The sequence below is a fragment of the Cydia splendana genome, chromosome 16 (genome assembly GCF_910591565.1).
Source record: "Cydia splendana chromosome 16, ilCydSple1.2, whole genome shotgun sequence".
NCBI classification, from domain to species: Eukaryota; Metazoa; Arthropoda; class Insecta; order Lepidoptera; family Tortricidae; genus Cydia; species Cydia splendana.
This window is the reverse complement of record NC_085975.1, coordinates 15,402,559-15,420,042: the sequence shown is the minus strand read 5'-3', so window position 1 is coordinate 15,420,042 and position 17,484 is coordinate 15,402,559. Positions and strand designations below refer to the sequence as shown.

The window sequence follows — 17,484 nt, the reverse complement described above, 5'->3', positions numbered from 1 at the left end:
AACGTAACACAGTGATCTGTTTCACCCAATCCCTCCGTTGCAAAAGTATCCAGCTGTAAACAGTTCCGAATTTCTCCAGAGTGGCGCTAGGGTAGCAAGAGGGCATGAAATGATTTGAAACATTTAATACATAGAGTTAGACCAAGAAAAGTGTGCAGCGATATTGATAGCCCACGCAGTGCATGTGTTATTTATACGTCATCATTTTATAGAAGTTTGATGTTTAAAATAATATTTGCACTGCGTGGTATATCAAAATCACTGCAGACTTTTCTTGGTCTAACTCTATTAATCCACGAAATTCTTTAACTTTTAATTTATGCGATTTAAGAAATTAATTGGTTGGGCCGAGTTATAAGTAGGTATATACCTACCTACAACTGGACATGAAAATGCCCTTAAATAGGTATACTTACGTACGAAAAGTAGTTCGGAAAAAAAATGGGTGCGGTTTACTTTACCTATTAATACTGTAAATAAATTGCACGAGTAGGGAGATTAATAAAAAAAAACATTATTTATATTACCATCAGTATTCTTATATGCAAAGTATAAAACCATAATGCAGAAACAAAAAGTTTATATTTTACTAAGTTTTCATTGTCCTACATCTCTTTCTCTGACTGGATACGTGAGTTGGTTGCCGCGGTCCCAAGAATACAGCTCCTGTAACAGGATGAAGAAAATGTTAAAGTTAGATAAATAAAGATATTTATTAGCAAAAATGTTTGTGACATTTAAGAAGAATACATAAATAAATAAATATTTGAGATCAATCATACAGAGATCGACTTAGCTCAAGATCAAGACTAAAAGCAAACATACTACTTTGATAAGATTGAGTTTTAGAGGTTTTTCCATGTGGCTACGGTAGAGTGTAGGGTTTCGTAGTTACCATTCTGTCAAAATAGGCCAAACGGCGGCTATTAGTATCATAAGGGATGCGCAGCGCCTTGTACTTACGTCTTTTTACTAAGAAAAGATGATTTTTAGCAGTAACTCAAAAACGTCTAGACCGATCATGTTCGCTATAGTTTTCGTTGAAAGTATTTATTAAGCTCTTATTTCACGATTTTTTTCATATTTTTTGGACCCGAGGTTCAAAAGTTAGGGGCACATATTTTTTTTCTTTCGGATCGCATATTTCCGAAAATATTAACTATATCAAAAAATGGTTTAGAGGACCCTTATTCGTTTTGAAAGACCTATCCAACACTATTTTACAAAACTTTTTTTTATACTTTTTATTTTACCGTTCTGTCGCAATGCATGATTTATGTATCCACGTCAAATTGCAGCTTTCTAGCACTAACGATCAAGGAGCAAAGCCTCGGACAGACAGACAGACAGACAGACAGACATGGCGAAACTATAAGGGTTTCTAGGTGACTAGGAAACCCTAAAAAGTAGTGCACAGGTGCCTATACTAAAAGCCTACCTCTCTCTATGTGTAAAGAAGAAGAAGAGAAGATTTACCTTGTGTGTATGATCATATCCCAGTTGCGTGGTCTTCCGAAAGGGGTTGGTGAACGGCAGGGATACTTCCAACTGCTTGTTTTGGTAGAGGTCTATGGCCACACTGACTTTGCTCTCCCGTTCCGTGGCAGAGTCGAGGGCGTACAGCACACCGCACACTATGAACATTTCGCCTACCTGAAAGTATTAAATAACTAATGATTTGAGATCCAAGTAATTTAAAACTCGTACTTTTGTTTCCCTCTACACGTTTCTTACGTCCCTGTTACGTTTCTTTGCGTTATTCTAATTTGTTCGAGACACAAAATAAGGACTCGTAGCAAAACAAACTTTTCTCTCTTGTTGCACTAATGATCCTCACTTATTGGAATTTGGAAATCGTACTAGATAGGCCACAATATTCTTAAACTTTGACGTTCAAACTACATGGCTTGGTGGCTGAAAAAAAAAGTAAAATTCCAAAATTTTACAACGACTCATTCTGACTAACAATTCATAATAATTTAATTAGTACCTACATTAACGAACGACAAGTGCGAAAAATAAAAGTGCGGAAATTGGCAACTAGTGGCGATAAAAGCGAAAAAAAACACGACCGAAAGGAGTGTTTTAAATCGGTATTTCGTATCGGTAATCGGCTATTTGCACATGTATCGTACAATGTAACGTTTTACAGAACATATGGCCCTTTAAATTTTCGACATAGTTACGTAATGTGCTAATTATCGTGCGGTTTACCGAACATATTTTACAGTACGGTAAAATTATTTTTGAATTAGGCTGACTACTGACTGGGGAGTTCGTAAATCTGGTCTGGTAGTTCTGGTACCTAGATGAAAATAGAGCTGATTCACTTACTTGTTTATGATTCAAAGAGATGTTCCAGATATAATCTATGTTCAAGTCGTCCTTGCTGGGATCAAAACTTAACTGGAAACATAAAAAAATATTGACGATAGTACGTACCTATTAGTATTAGCAGGTATTAGATAAATGTGTAGGTACATATATATTTATTATACTTTTGACATATTGCGATCGCTTAAGTTTTCAGCTCTAATGCAAAACAAAATAAAATGTTATGACTTCATAAAAGATAGAAATGATAGAATTCCCACCTTAGCAACGGCAGTATTGTTAGAACCTTCTAAAGAGTAAATTGCCCAGAGTCCATTATCATCTGCACTGAAATCAACCTGTAACAACAAGACATCAGTTAAAGCAAAACACGGTAAAAAACAGCTCAAGGGTCTCTGATAACTCTGCAATTTACTTGTCTGTGCGGAAACCGTCAACTTTCGGCCCGCTGTGCTAAACGAAGTTGCCGCTTTCCGGCTCCGTCGAACAGAAAAATAGTATAAACACTTCGGGCAGTAAATAAGAACAAAACCTGGTTATGCTGCGAGGTATAAAGCCGCCCGCCACGGTGCGGCAGCTGCACGAACTTAATGCGGCTCTGCGTCAGATCGTAACGCATAATGTCGCCCGGCTTGCCAGAGTCGTTGGCTTGGTAGAAGAAGGAACCGCTGTACACGATGTGACCGTTGCCCTGGAAAGAGAAGAAAAAAGAAGAAAATTAGAAGCGGAACCTAAAGCCATGCATGTATAAATATCAATTAATCAATCAATCAATCAGTTATTTACCTCTCATAATCATACACTTCAAAGCAATATGCGTCTCCTAAAAACTTAAGGAATCTTATAGCACCTCACCAAAATCCAGCAAACCTTTTATACTAGTACGAGTATATTCATTGTTTACATCTCAGCGTGACATTTTATCAGATAGGAAGGAGAAGGAAGGAGATATACCTACATTATTAGATAAAAAGATTTGCATAATAAGTAGTGTCCGACCGAAGGTTCGGTTTCGGTTTCGGTTTCGGCCAGTTTCGGCCAAAAAATCATGGTTCGGCCGTAGTTTCGGTTTCGGCCAAATAACGGCCGAACCTTTCGGCCGGGCCGAAACTTGCGAAATAGTACTTCGTACTATGAAACTAAACATGTGACAAAGATCAAAAGCTGGGGAACAAGTAGGACAACAATATTAACTAATATACTGATTTATGAATAGGTACTTACATAAATTAATTGGTTTATTAGAAAACACAATTCCCCTAATCAAGGCGCCACCGGACGGTCGACGCAATCGTAATGTGTATAAATAGTGGAGTGGCCAAGTTGAAGAATAGCAACTTTCGTAGGACTAAAAAGGTTTATACCGACAAGTGGTATTGTTGGAATCAGCATGGTCTACTGATTATCAAAATGCATGTTGTCGCTTCATAAAGTGGTGGAATGTGTTTCTATGACGTCAAACGTAAAGCCGGCAGTAAGTACAAAGTTGTAAATATTTTCTTTTAAACATACCATGTGGGGTACCAAATGAAAGGGCTTTGTGAGTAGATTACACATATACAACATAGTCTAACATGTTCACCACTTGGTCTAACAAATTATTAGAAAACTTTCAAAAATTAGACAATCCAGAGTTGAATTTGAACTGCTCTAAATTGAAAATGGCTTAATGGATTAGTCCAAATTTTATACAAAATGACTATGAATATTCTCTATACTATGTCTATAAATAATTAAGTAAATTATCTAAAAATAAGAAAAGTACATCAAATTTGCTATTTGATAAATTTCATGGAGGAACTGGGGTGTTTAGAGTTGCGCTACCTTGTTTCACGCAAAATAGGCACCAATGGTTGTCGATTTGCGGAAAATGCCCAGAAGCACTAACTAACACTAACTAACTAGTACATCAAGTCGAATAACAGTATAAATTTCTGTTACAGTAGACTGTAGACCATCAAACACTATTTTTTTTATTGAAAACAGACCATGTGGGGTATGAAAAGAAAGAGCTTTGTCAGTAGATTACAAATATATTTAAACGCCCAAATAAGTGAAATGGTATAGTATGTTATATATTTGTAATTTACTCATAAATCGCTTTCATTTTAATACCTCACATCACATGATATGTTTTCAGTGATAATAATAGTATTTTAGAAGTTTCCCATAACAAATTATTATATACGTTTATTCAAATTGATGTACCTATTTCTCTTATTTTTTAATATTTCTGGCTAATTATTTTTGAACATTATATAGAGAATATTCACAGTCACTTGGTATCTATTTTAGAATAATCCATTCAGTAGTTTTCAATGTCGAGCAGTTCAAAAACAATTCTGCATTTTGTAATTTTAGAACGTTTTCTTCTAATTTGTTACACCAAGTAGTGAAAATGTTATAGTATGTTACATCTTGTAATCTTCTCACAAAGCACTTTCATTTGGTACCCCACATGGTATGTTTATAAGAAGAAAGTTAAAAACTTAGTACTGCCGACTTTATGGCGTCATAAAAACTCATTCCACTACTTTATGAAGCGACAACATGCATTTTGATAATCAGTAGACCATGCTGATCCCAACAATACTTACCACTTGTCGGTATAAACCTTTTCGGTCCTACGAAAATCGTGAATAAGGTAATTTCTACGAATTGGCCTCTCCTCTAAAAAGCGGTTTTATGACATATTTTCAACGATTGTAACAAGTCTACAAAAGGTTCGGTTTCGGTTTCGGTTTCGGCCGAAACTGGGGCCAAAGCCGAACCTTCGGTTTCGGTTTCGGTTTCGGCAAAAAAACATGTTTCGGTCGGACACTAATAATAAGATATTTCTATCTGTCTTAAAGTCCGATATTTATTCATTTCTGTTTCATGTAGCACCTAAAATTTGAATTAATATCTTACGAAGAAAGGTCTCTGAAGTTTATGTGGCTGGTCAACTTGGTCGTTCTTGAACCTCGCCTTACTCCAGTATTCTCTCAAACGTTCTACGTCGTTCTCCTGCGTCGTCCAAAGCTTTTCTTTCTGAAATAATACCAACGAACATGGTTATTTGTAATTAATTAAACACATGATGTACTAATAAGCATTTTACAATCTTACCTCATGGTAAATGAGGTAAAGGGGGAATCATCTTTGTTTTTACCTTCCAACCTTACCTGAGCTTCTGAAGAATTCGAGTCCCGTAGCCAGGCTCCAAACATTTCGTCTTTAAATCGGTGGTAGACCGGTTTTCCAATGGCATAAAGTTGACAATCTGCAAATAAGAGGTAGAGTTAGACCGTGAAAAGTCTGCAGCGATTTTGATAGCCCACGCAGTGCAAGTGTCATTTTAAACGTCAAACTTTTATGAAATTATGAGTGTATAAATAACACTTACACTGCGTGGGCTATCAAATCCGCTGTAGACTTTTCTTGGTGCGACTCTAGTTAGTTGAGTAATAAGTACCTAAACTCAAACCTCAAATAAACCAAAATTTATTAAGCATAAGGATGGATACGATGAAAATTATCCAGAAATTTTAGATTGTGCTCATGATGAATATGCCGAATGGTTTCGAAGGTAGAGAATATTTGGTCTACAAAAGTCGCAGTTTTAAGTAAAGATCGCGGGTAAATCTTTCCCGGTAGGTTATTTTTCAAACACGATGGGTAGGGTGACAAATGCCGGGATAACGCGAGGAAGAAGAAGATGGGTAGGGTGACATGTGTCATCTCCATATAATTTATAACCTAAAAAGTAAACCGCCTCGCAAAATTGTATTGAGATAACATCTGTCAATGTACCCATCGAGCTTGAAAAATAACCTACATACATTGGGAATCCAAAACCCTGGGTAAGAAGCTTTTTAATCTTTTGAACGCCGCGCGTATCGTGCACGCCGCGTCATCCTGAACCTTGCTGGAATGCACGAAGGTTGATATTGAGCTGTAGCCGCGCGCGTCAGTTGACGTCTTTGGTGGTCAAAAGGTTAAAACTGGTATGATAAACTTACTCGTATTTCTCCTAGGCCTATTCGTCATATTAGAAATGAGAGGCGAGATGAAGATCTTGCTGCGGTCACATCTCGGACAGGTGGGACAGTCGTGACCCTGGTTGACGGGGCAGATGTCGTCGAGGGAGGTGGGCGGGGGCGGGGGGTCTCCGAACTCCACCGGGTGCTCCTGTGGCGGCATCGTCATGTTGCGGTTCGGGTCTGGAACAGGAAGATTGCTAATGGAAACACTGGAAAAAGCTGTTTCTGAGGTCTTCCAAACCGATTGTATACAAAATTTAGAAATTATATATGCGCTGCTAAAATACTTAATATAGTACCACCAAATTCACGCGTTTGTCTTGGTGTTACGGATTTGCTGTCGCTTTACCCGCCGCCATTGCTTATTAAAACGAAGACCGGTAAAACTAGCCTGTACTAACAACACTTGTACTTGTTGTACTTTGTAGACAACGTGGAGGGGATGAAGTTTAAATGTCTGACTTCGCTATTATCCGGATAGGACGGTGTGAAAGAAGTTACGGGACTTAGGTACAGCAACGAGGGGTACACGGTACACTAGAAAAAGGGCCCGAGAAATAGCTCAAATAGCGTAGGTAATCTAAAAGTGGTTTAACGCTGAAGGAACGAGGAAGACGACCATTAAGGTAAACGTACTGGTGCTCGACGCGGTCCCAGTACCAGTCATCTTGAAACTTAAGTCATTGTCAATAGAGGTGACAACTAGGTATCATCTATTGGGCATTAGCATGTCGATCACTAGTACTTTTACCTTATGTGGAACCACTGGATTGTGGAGCGGTTATTGAACCGCTGTCTCACTTTGGCAACAGAGGAGGCCTGAGAAAAAGAAGATAATAAGATCAATAAACACTCACACAACAGCTGTATATTGCCTCTAATCCCATCAGCAGTTTGATTCTTCACTTCGTTCTTGGCCACGCAGCTGTACTGCTTCAGGTCGTACTCCTTGACACCATGTATTTCGAGTTTCATGATCCATCTCCAGGGTTCTCGTGTGGGTAACACTTCGGTGCGGTAGCGGGTGCCTTCGATGGTGCCTGTGTCTGTCTCCCAGGCCAGGACGGGTTCAGGCCAGGCTTGGACCTGGAAAATACGTAGCAAGAAGACTAGAGCATTTATTTCAGTAACGGCCAGTATACTAAGTACAGACTAAGTACAACAATAAAGTAGTTTCAAGGTTCCACATACACTTCAAGGTTCCACATACACTTCAAGGTTCCACATACACTTCAAGGTTCCACATACACTTCAAGGTTCCACATACACTTCAAGGTTCCACATACACTTCCGACTTCCGACAGCTACCCAGCCTGTGACAAAATGCTGGTGACGTTGCTGGTTGTATTGCTAGCAATATTTTATTTTGATTAGGTACACTATTAGGTATGAATAAAATTTCCCACGTTTTACTTTCTATCTAATCTGTAATCTCCTAAAATACCTGAATATTTTTTTGGACCAAGATTACCTACTCGAGTGATGTATTACAAAGTACTTGCTTATTTGAATACATGTTATCCGAATAAAGATTAACAATAGTTGATCTCTTTACAAACATATTTTCTAAATACAAAATCTACTGGTATTGGTTGAAAATATTTCACCCCAAAATACATTTTCATAAGATTCTACTTTAAGATGAACAAACAATATAAATTTCCCTTCCTCGATGGCCTTTACTGTTGACTCCAGGAAATCAATATTCCTCGTAGAAAATGAACGTTGCAGCCAGCGGAAGTAACGGAAGTTCGGATGAGGACCGTAGCCTAATTGCGAGCTTCTCGTACTGAGCTCAAAAAGAATCTGTATGGTGCACACTGTTTTGTATCTCACCCAGTATGAGTGTGTGGGTTTTGTAAGGGTCGTATATATATATAATTACCTTGTGTAGTACTAGCCATAAAAACCTACCATTGTAAATGGGTCGAAATTTTAACCTACCGATAAGATTTTTCTGGCTAGTTGTGTATCCCGTTCCCTCCCCAGTTTGTTCCCCTGCAAATACCGACAAATCTAGTATGATTACTCTCCAGCTTTTGTCTATCTGTATCAATCCAATCTTTCCAATAAAAGTACATACGTCCACTTAGCATCCGTCATCTCATTTCATACATCGCTTTCATAAATCACCATAAGCTCATAACCATAAGCACTTAATGTACACACATTTTCATTCCTCCTCAATAGAGTCAAGTGTAATAACACTTTCACAGGTACCTATTAAAACTGATAAATGGTGACTGCAATTTTTTTTAAGGCTGTTGAAATCTGGAAAATATAGTCTGCTTCTGCTATTAATCGGTTTTATGTACACCGACTCTATAAGCCGTAGCTTACTAAGCTGCAGAGATAACTCTGCATAAAAACTTGTTTGCAGGGGGGTCTGTAACGAATATTCACAGGCCTAAGTTACCTATAAACAGTTTTAGCAGAAAGGTATGTGTGCTACTCACCTCACACTGAATCTTCGCCGTTTTATTGAACACGTAGGCAATGTTGTTATGGACACGGATGAAAGGACTGACTGGAAATAAAAAGAACAGGATTATACTAAAATTATCATTTTGACCTTATCATCCTAATTTCATGTTTAGTATGTATTTAAGGGCGCAGGGAACGTGAGTCTAAGAATAGCACTGCTTATTTATTATTACATTGCAATTTCTATCGGGACGAGGGTTTTAAGATCTCATCCACATGGAATCCAGTCATTTAGTAAATGTAAGCGGAAACGAATATCGACAGTCGATAAATCGAATATCGTTAGTGTTGTGTGTCGACAGAGTAACATCCCTAGTGGGAAAAACGTTCAAACTGATAAACAAGACCAAGTGCGGGTAGTTCGTGAAACTCGCGCGGCTAGATGATGTTGATGTCAACTTTAGCCAGTCTTCTCCGAGACGACGGGGACAACGCCGTCCTCGAAACGTCGGAGGTAAATCTTAAAACTTAAATACGCGATTAAGTCCCGTTATACAATTTAATAATGGTTTATGATTTTCTCCCATCTTTATCATTATATCCGTCATCCACGTGCTAATAAATGACATTTACTACATACTATGAAATGATTACTACCTATATTGAACAAGGGCACCCACAACCCTGACAGACAGACTTACAGTAAACTTCCACGTCGGTGGTCTGGTTAGCAGTTGGTAGTAAACCGTTGTTGGCGAGGCAGGCGTAGCGGCCCGTGTGCCAGCGGGACACGTGCGGTATGCTCAACTGCGGGCCGCTCACGGACGCGTCGCGCCAAGAACCCTGAAGAGACATGATATATATTATATTAAAAACTGATATTCATTGTAGTAATGAAACTGCCATTGCGTTGGCCAGTGTGTTGGTTCAGGAAACCACCCGTGGACTGCCGAAAAGCCGTTTATAACATTACCTAATCTTTCGCGAGATGACAACCTTGCAATTTAGCTTGCGAGTTACATGACAAGATAATATCTATCTTTCGAATTCTAGGATTTGATAATTGCGGTTATAAAAGATCTCCCACCGTGTCCACCGCGATAATATCGATTTAGAAGAAGCCTAATATGAATAGTGACCGAAAAGCTGGCGGCTTTCTCGCACAACGTATCAGCATTGCGATATAGCGAGGAATTGCCGCCAGCATCCTTGGTACAATGCCTCAAGGCCCTTAAGGGCCTATTTTAGATTTAAGCTAGTTATTAATTTAGTTTAGTAGTACCACGTATAATTTATCTTTTCTAAATAAATGTATTTTCTTAATTAAAAACGTTCGGCTGCTCGTGATCTCTACTCCAAAGTACGGTTATTCATATTTTTATGGTTTCGTTTAAAGTATTAGGAACCTAAGCGCCACTTGCACCATCCCGCTAACCCAGGGTAAAGCGGTTAAGCCGTTAACCCAGTGTCAAATTGTACGGTAACCATGGTAACTCCAGGTTTAACCGGTTAAACCCGGGTAATGGGATGTAGACAAAAAATGAGATGGGAAGACGAGTTCAGGCAGGTGGCTGGAGCCTTGTGGAGAAGACAGGCTCTGGTCAGGGACGCGTGGAGAAATATGGGAGGGGCCCATGCCAAGGGCAACCAGACAAAACGTCTGCGGAGAAAGGCTAGCAGTAAGCAGTAAGTCGCATCAGAAATGAGGCCATCCGCAGCAGAACCAAAGTAACCGATGTAGCCCTCCGAATCGCTAAATTTAAGTGGCAGTGGGCGGGGCACATTGCCCGTAGAACCGATGGCCGTTGAGGCGGAAAGGTTCTCGAGTGGCGACCACGTACCGGAAGGCGCAGTGTGGGTAGACCCCTCACAAGGTGGACTGACGACCTGGTAAAGGTCGCGGGAGTCCGCTGGATGCGGGTGGCGCAGGACCGGTCATTGTGGCACTCTGTGGGGGAGGCCTATGTCCAGCAGTGGACGTCCTCTGGCTGATATGATGATGATGATGATGATGATGATGAAGCAGTAAGTAATGGGATGGTGCAAGTGGCGCAAAGTATGTTTGGTACCTGTATAATAGCAGATCCATCGGCTTTACGCCACTCGACGCCAGGCTCCGGCTTGCCTGAGGGGTTACAGCTGATGCGAAGGGTTTCACCTTCCCGAACGATTACTCTTGTATGGTCCTCTGTTGAACAAGGGAAAATGGTCTGTACAATACAATACTCTTTATTGCACACCTCACACAGTTAACAATAGTCGTTTCAGTGAACGGTCTAATAGCGAAGAGTCTCGACCAACAACTTGAGAGACTCTCGCTAGGTGGTTGGATCAAGGGTCAGATGCGCAGAAGGCGGTGGTCTTGGACACGGCGCGGATAATCCGCCCGTTCCTCTCTCTCTGCAGCCCTGACCACCGGTAGCTTGGGCCTTGCCCCGCTGCTGGCGGCACCCTCCCTAGTTTAAGTTTTTTATAATGTTTTTATAAGTATTTTTTATTGTTTTTATGTGTTTTTGTATTTTACTTTTATATTCATATTATAAATGAACTAGCCTAAGAAGACAAAATAATTAAAATGAGTAAAATTTTGTACAAAAACATAAACAAAGACAATTGGATTGGTAACAACAGGCAGTCTTATCGTTTAAGAGCGATCTCTTCCAGACAACAGTTGGGTATCTGAGGCAACTAAGACTTTTTAACTCTTTGGGTGTCTTTACTAAAACTTACTAGACTTGTGAATTGGACTTATTTAATTCTGATATTGATATTACCTAGATTGACGTCTCACTTTCTTTTGGATGCTCATTGTTTTTGATCGGTATCTCATATTAGGTACCTCATAATTATAGGTATCTCATAATCGCCTGCGCTAGCGGTGTTCTAGTTAAGAAAAATTTGCCTTAATCCTTACTACCTGCTACCCGCAAGGCGTTCAAACGAGTATCGCCCTAAGGGTGGAACGTCGCGACCGCAGGCGAAGTTATGTACACAGTTTACACACTTGATTTTGGAGAAGGAAACCTTTTCAGCAGGACCTTTTCAGGACAAAGTAGACTAAGTACAACTAGCAATAGACCTTGTCTTGTTTATTAGTAGCAATCCATTTATACCACCATTACTACCTTTGTTCACTAGACAGACGCAGAGCTAAAAAAATGCAGCATTGTCATTATGCAATTCACCTACGGGCAAAAGTAGGCGGTATCAACAACTCCTTCTCCGGGTTCTGCTCCCCCTGCTTGTACATGGAGATGCCCGGCCTCCCCGGGGCGCCGTCGCGGCCGTTGTCCCCGCGCTGGCCTTTGGGCCCCACGGGCCCGCGGTCGCCCTTGAAACCGCGGAGGCCTTGGGGACCGATGACGCCAGGTTTACCTGTAATTTGAGGCAATATTTAAAAATATATTTACTTATGTAGGTATGTATCACGATTTGGTATCATTAGGATCTAGGAAAATTTGATTCCTTTGTGTATTTTATCATCGAATAGACCGTACCTTTTATCCTTCGAACGCAGTGTTAGACCAAGAAAAGTATGCAGAGATTTTGACAGCACACGCAGTGCCAGTGTTATTCATACGTCATAATTTCATAGAAGTTTGACGTTTAAAATAACACTGCAGACTTTTCTTGGTCTAACTTCTAAAAGATTTGCAACTTGAGGTATCTTCGGCTAAGTTGCAAATTCTTTCTCTTGTTCAAGTGGTGTCCCAAGGTTTTTATTTCCATTCCGTTACCATTTTTCATAGACTTTGTATGGCGGTCGCGGAATGGAAAGATCGAAAATTGTATGGAAATTTTGGGACACTTTTTTTCTCCTATCAAGATCAAAAGAGCTCATGATTCTGAGTAGAAATAACATAAAAAATCTCAAATTTGAAAAAAAGTGTAGGGGACTTTAAATAAAATCGCGCGGGTACATGTAACGCACCTATAAATTCTTAATTTATTTACTTAGTACTAACTTACCGTCTTTTCCGTCTTTCCCGTTCTTCCCTGGACTTCCATCCTTGCCCGGTATGCCGTCCCTACCATCCCTCCCGGGCGCTCCATCAGCGCCATTTCTCCCCGACATTCCATCGAGCCCCGGTTCACCGGGCACTCCGTCCCGACCATCTAAACCAGGACTGCCTGGCATTCCCCTTTCTCCTGAAAATCAAAGTTATTATAAATAGTGTAGTTTATTGTACATTAGGGTATTTTCTTATTTATGTAAATTCCTTTGTACCTTACAATATAATTTCTGTATGGTTCCTGATACTTGTAGTTAACAACGAGGTAGCCACTTTGGAATTTAGTTGAAACTCAGAGCTTTTCACTGTGAATTTCCATTGATATGTATGATAGATTCCTCCTTATGTTTGCCCGGGCCGGGTACTGGCCGGAGCTTCCGGCGCTTCGTTTTCTATGGAAAGCATCACGTGATCACCGGTCATCTGCTATAGAAAAGTAGGCGCCGGAAGCTCCCGCCCGGACCCGGACCGGTCTAACGTGAGTCATCTTTAAAAGTATCTACTTAATCAAATGTTTACTTAGTTACGCTTGTTCATGCTTTGAATTACTATGTTACATTAAATACCATCACAAACACGGTTGTAACTTTTTTGTCTGAATGCTAGATTCCAATACATGCCTTTAGGCCCCGGTGGTCCTACTGGACCTCTGCTTCCCGCATGCCCTGCTGTCCCCGGGGCCCCCGGATCGCCCCTCTCCCCTTTAGGCCCCGGCAGACCCATTGGGCCTTTGGGGCCTTGGACTCCAGGAGGGCAATAGTCTTGTGTAGCTTTGCAGAAACCTTGGACGACTTTGTACTGTAATATGACGTGAAGAATTATATTTTAAACGAGGTCTCTTTATAAAATACAAAGCCAATAAATAATGTATTTCACGAACATATACAAGATCAAATCAATACATAATTATTTAAAAAAAGTTACAATTTACACCTAACAAAACAAAACCTTATTATATCACTTTCATTATTCTATTATTATTGATTATTGACTAGTTTTAGGCTACCCATAGGTTATCTAGAAGAGATCGGCCTTTAGCGACAAACGCACCGTTTGTCTTTCATGCCCTGTATTCTTTTATTTTATTGAGTTGAGAGAGAGAGAGAGTAAAGACAACAACTGCACTTCTTAAGTTTTTCCTGGAATGCAGTCCACCCACCATCTCAGAAATTCTATGAGGTGGTGAGGAAAGCGATGGACCGGAATCGATGGCGAGAGTGTGTTCTTACACAAAACCTCGAACAAAACCCACCAACTACGATCATCAGCCATGATGGATGCGACCAAGAAGAAGCAGTCCACCCGAGAACACCCTCAAGTTAAAAAGCTTTTAGGAAATATTTTTAATAGGTGTTTCAAAACATACTGGCACCCGGGAGTAGCTCGTGAGCCACACCCACGTATCCCCTCCTGGTGCTGGACCCTTGGCTCCCGTTTTCCTCATCTGCTCCGCATCTTTTTCTTCCAACTCTCCTCGCATCTTGGGGTTGAAGAACTCTACGTGGGGCGCCACTGTGTTATCTTCTTGGCTTTGCGATGGTTTCTGGAACATATTTTATTTATTTATTTAGAAATTTAATTCAGGCAACAAGGCCCATATTACAAATACCTTACAGACTAACATACATATGTATTTTATAAACTTAAAACTAAACACTATTTAGTCGACAAAACGGCGTGGCTCCGTTGCATCGGCTGCTCTTGTGTCGGATTCGGAAGTTTGCCCCGGAACCTCCGAAACACGACACCTTTCGGCCAGAAGTCGACGCACTCGATGGTTCCCTGCAGCGGTCGCGGCACGCGCACCACAAAAGAGTTGAAGTGCACGTAGTGGCGCGATCGAAGCTGGAACACCCTCAGCGTGTAGCCGGTCTTCTGGTGTACATACTCCACCACTTCAGCAGCCGTGGCGGTGTAATGCAGGCGCGATACGTACAGCGCCTTACTCGGTGTAGCAATCCGCAAGCCAGAATTAGCCGATTCGGCGGTACCACACTGAGTCTTACGAGGCGCCGTGCGCGCCTTCTTCTTTCTTGATACCACTGTGAAATCCTCCTCATCCACACTGGTAACAGGGAGCTTCTCCTTGGGAGCCGCTCGATCTTCAGTACCCTTTACAGGTACACTAACCCGGTTCGGTGCGACTTTCGGACCGGCGACGACATCCGCGTAAACACGATGACGTGATTTGGAGGAGGCGGGGGGAGGGCGCGCGCGCGGGAGGCTCGCGGGCGGCAACACAGCTGATGCGACACATTTTACAGTGTCAGCAACTCGCAAACTGACCGACTCGGCGCTCGTGGCTTGCCGGTCATCGCACTTGAAATTCGACGCCGCCGACCGAGTAAGGGCACTTCGCAAACTGATGACTTCGTTGCGTAACTCGGTTATAGTGACCTGGGCTGCATCAAACTTCGAAATGACATCTGCTAGACTTGTTTTTAGGGCCACGATTTCCTTCAACAAGCAGCTAACGTCGACATGATCCGGAATATAGGACACTAGGTGTCACTAGGTGTTTTTAAAGGCACTGTCGACTTAAATTGGGCTAAGTTTTTATTCTGTAGGTTAGGACAATTTTACGGCAGATGTCGCTAATGCTTCTCCAAAGCGTGTATGAAAAATATCGTGAAACTATTCGCCATTAATAACGAGTAACCCCCAATAAAGACTTTTGATTCATAGTGTCTGTGCGGAAAGAGAAAGAGTCGTGGAATGCATGGGGCCCAATACATTCCACGACTCTTTTCTTTCACAACACACTCTATGTGTTAAAATACAATATTCTAATAATAAGACTGCGTATTTAAAATATTAAGACAGTAGAATAAACGATGTACCTAGTATGTTTATGTATATTTTCACTCTTCCATTATTCATTCTTCAGCATTTCTCTTTCGAATTATGTACTCATAAATGTTTACCATAAACTGTTGGCCGGACTCCAAAGAACATGTTTTATTAATCGAGATAGAAAGGAAAATTATGCTGAATATTTAATGATTAAATATCTTTACGACATGAAATAATTACAGTAGGTCCAACATGAGATTCTGCGATACAAAGTCAATGAAAGTGGAAGTATAAAACTCCCGTGACACTGCGAACAATATTAAAATGATGTATCCATTAGAGGATTCTTGAAGCCAAAGGAAACATGTGAAGCAATTTTTCTACTAAAATTACAGCGAGTCACCCGTTTAATATACTTATTATGAACGTAACTGTTTTTTTTTGCAATAACCGCTTTTAATTATTTGATTCTCCACCTTAATTAGAATCTGAATCTCAATTGACCTTTAAAAAAAACCGGTAGACCTTGTCAGCGATGGCGGGATAACTTGGACTCCTTTTTGAGAGACTGGCCAGTTGTAGCTCAAAACCGGGACGAGTGGAAGAAGAGGGGGAGGCCTTTGATCAGCAGTGGGACACAAATAGGCTCGTAATAAATAATATGTATAATAATCAAACCTCCTCGACTTTATCATCATCATTAGTTTGTTTCTTTCTTATACTGCCTCTAACATAAGACTACATCTTATAAAATACATAAATGTTTCTTTACCTTTTAGAAACAAAGATACAATACATACTCTTACCAGCATGGCATCCCTCTTCGTGCGACGTACGCCCTCCAAATACGCTTCAATCTTCTTTTCCAGCCCATCCTCTAGAACACTCACTAGACTATCCTTATCAAAATCCGATTTCCCTACATTATAAGTATGTACGAAAAGCGAGAGAACAGCACATGTGCAAGCGAAGATCGAAAGCCTTCGACAGCAGGGCTCTGTGTCTTTACGTTTACTAGACATTTCACATTTCACTCACATGTCACTACACAAAACATCACACCAACATCAAAAACACGAAATTCCCAAGCTTTTACCCTAATGGAGAGAGCTGTCGAAAAATGCGTAGATGATTATTTCCAATTTAAGCTCACAACACCAAAGTCATAGTTGTTTCTTTGCTCGCAAATAGAATCCGTCCGTAAATTCGTAAGTTTCTTGTACTCGGTATATTAATTTTATCTTTTGGATGTCGCAAAAATAGTACGCCCAACGGCATGGGACAGTGATATCTGAATATAATCCGGCCCAATGTGCGCCTTCCGGCGTTGCACAAGCGGCACGATAACGCAATTGTACGTTATTAAAGCTGATTCAATCAGAGCATCGACAGACGGAATAGGGCTACAAATACTACTATAGGTCTCCCACTTATCTCTGGAGACTGGTAAAGAACTTGCGTTTTCTAGTAGTATACGTCCATACAATCGTTTATACTTACTTAACACAATACAAACTAGTGGCTCAGTGAATTGTAGACCTCGCGATAAGGTTAAAACATTAATAATACTTACTTAGATCATCCGGACGAAGACGTAACTCATGGCTCAAAAATCTCCGAACATGGTTCAAACAGAGCACACGCTCATTATTCCGCGCAGCTGTGTCCAAAGCTCGTATAGCCCTCATGATAGTCGACCTCCGGTAGGAGATGGCACTGGAAGAAGAAGAAGAAGAAATTTCGTTGATTCATTATCAGTATTATCACAGCGAGCTTATAATGGTCTTAAGTGCCATAGACCCTAATACTGGCGCTTTTCTACTGGTACTTTATGCCAATTTCTGCCATTTAGAACGTTTTCCTAAAACGAAACAACAGAAAATTCTACCGAACATAGT

General features: G+C 40.6%; 1 protein-coding gene across 2 annotated transcripts; it reads right to left on the bottom strand.

Annotated features, from left to right (window-relative positions):
• Positions 1-537: 537 nt before the first annotated feature.
• On the bottom strand, positions 538-16,674 carry LOC134798420 (uncharacterized). 2 transcript variants are annotated; one of them, XM_063770847.1, is made up of 17 exons: positions 16,387-16,674; positions 14,160-14,336; positions 13,414-13,591; positions 12,750-12,929; positions 11,970-12,155; positions 10,850-10,968; positions 9,482-9,623; positions 8,813-8,883; positions 7,214-7,442; positions 6,336-6,536; positions 5,499-5,596; positions 5,245-5,364; positions 2,867-3,025; positions 2,595-2,672; positions 2,335-2,406; positions 1,477-1,653; positions 538-666 (listed from the first exon to the last, which is right to left on the bottom strand). In XM_063770847.1, the coding sequence occupies exons 1-17, from the start codon at positions 16,606-16,608 to the stop codon at positions 598-600; spliced, it is 2,478 nt and encodes an 825-aa protein (XP_063626917.1). In that variant the 5' UTR covers positions 16,609-16,674; the 3' UTR covers positions 538-597. The 2 variants fall into 2 exon arrangements, with proteins under 2 accessions (XP_063626917.1, XP_063626918.1); XM_063770848.1 differs by having other exon boundaries at positions 16,393-16,674.
• Positions 16,675-17,484: the final 810 nt, after the last annotated feature.

What these genes read in the sequence shown, in the direction of transcription:
- LOC134798420 (XM_063770847.1), bottom strand. Translation starts at nt 16,608, where the DNA reads ATGTCTAGTAAACGTAAAGACACAGAGCCCTGCTGTCGAAGGCTTTCG. An exon ending in TAGGCCTAGGAGAAATACGA is followed by an intron (nt 5,597 to 6,335) that starts GTAAGTTTATCA and finishes TCTTATTTGCAG; the next exon opens with ATTGTCAACTTTATGCCATT. An exon ending in ATACCTCGCAGCATAACCAG is followed by an intron (nt 2,673 to 2,866) that starts GTTTTGTTCTTA and finishes TTGTTGTTACAG; the next exon opens with GTTGATTTCAGTGCAGATGA.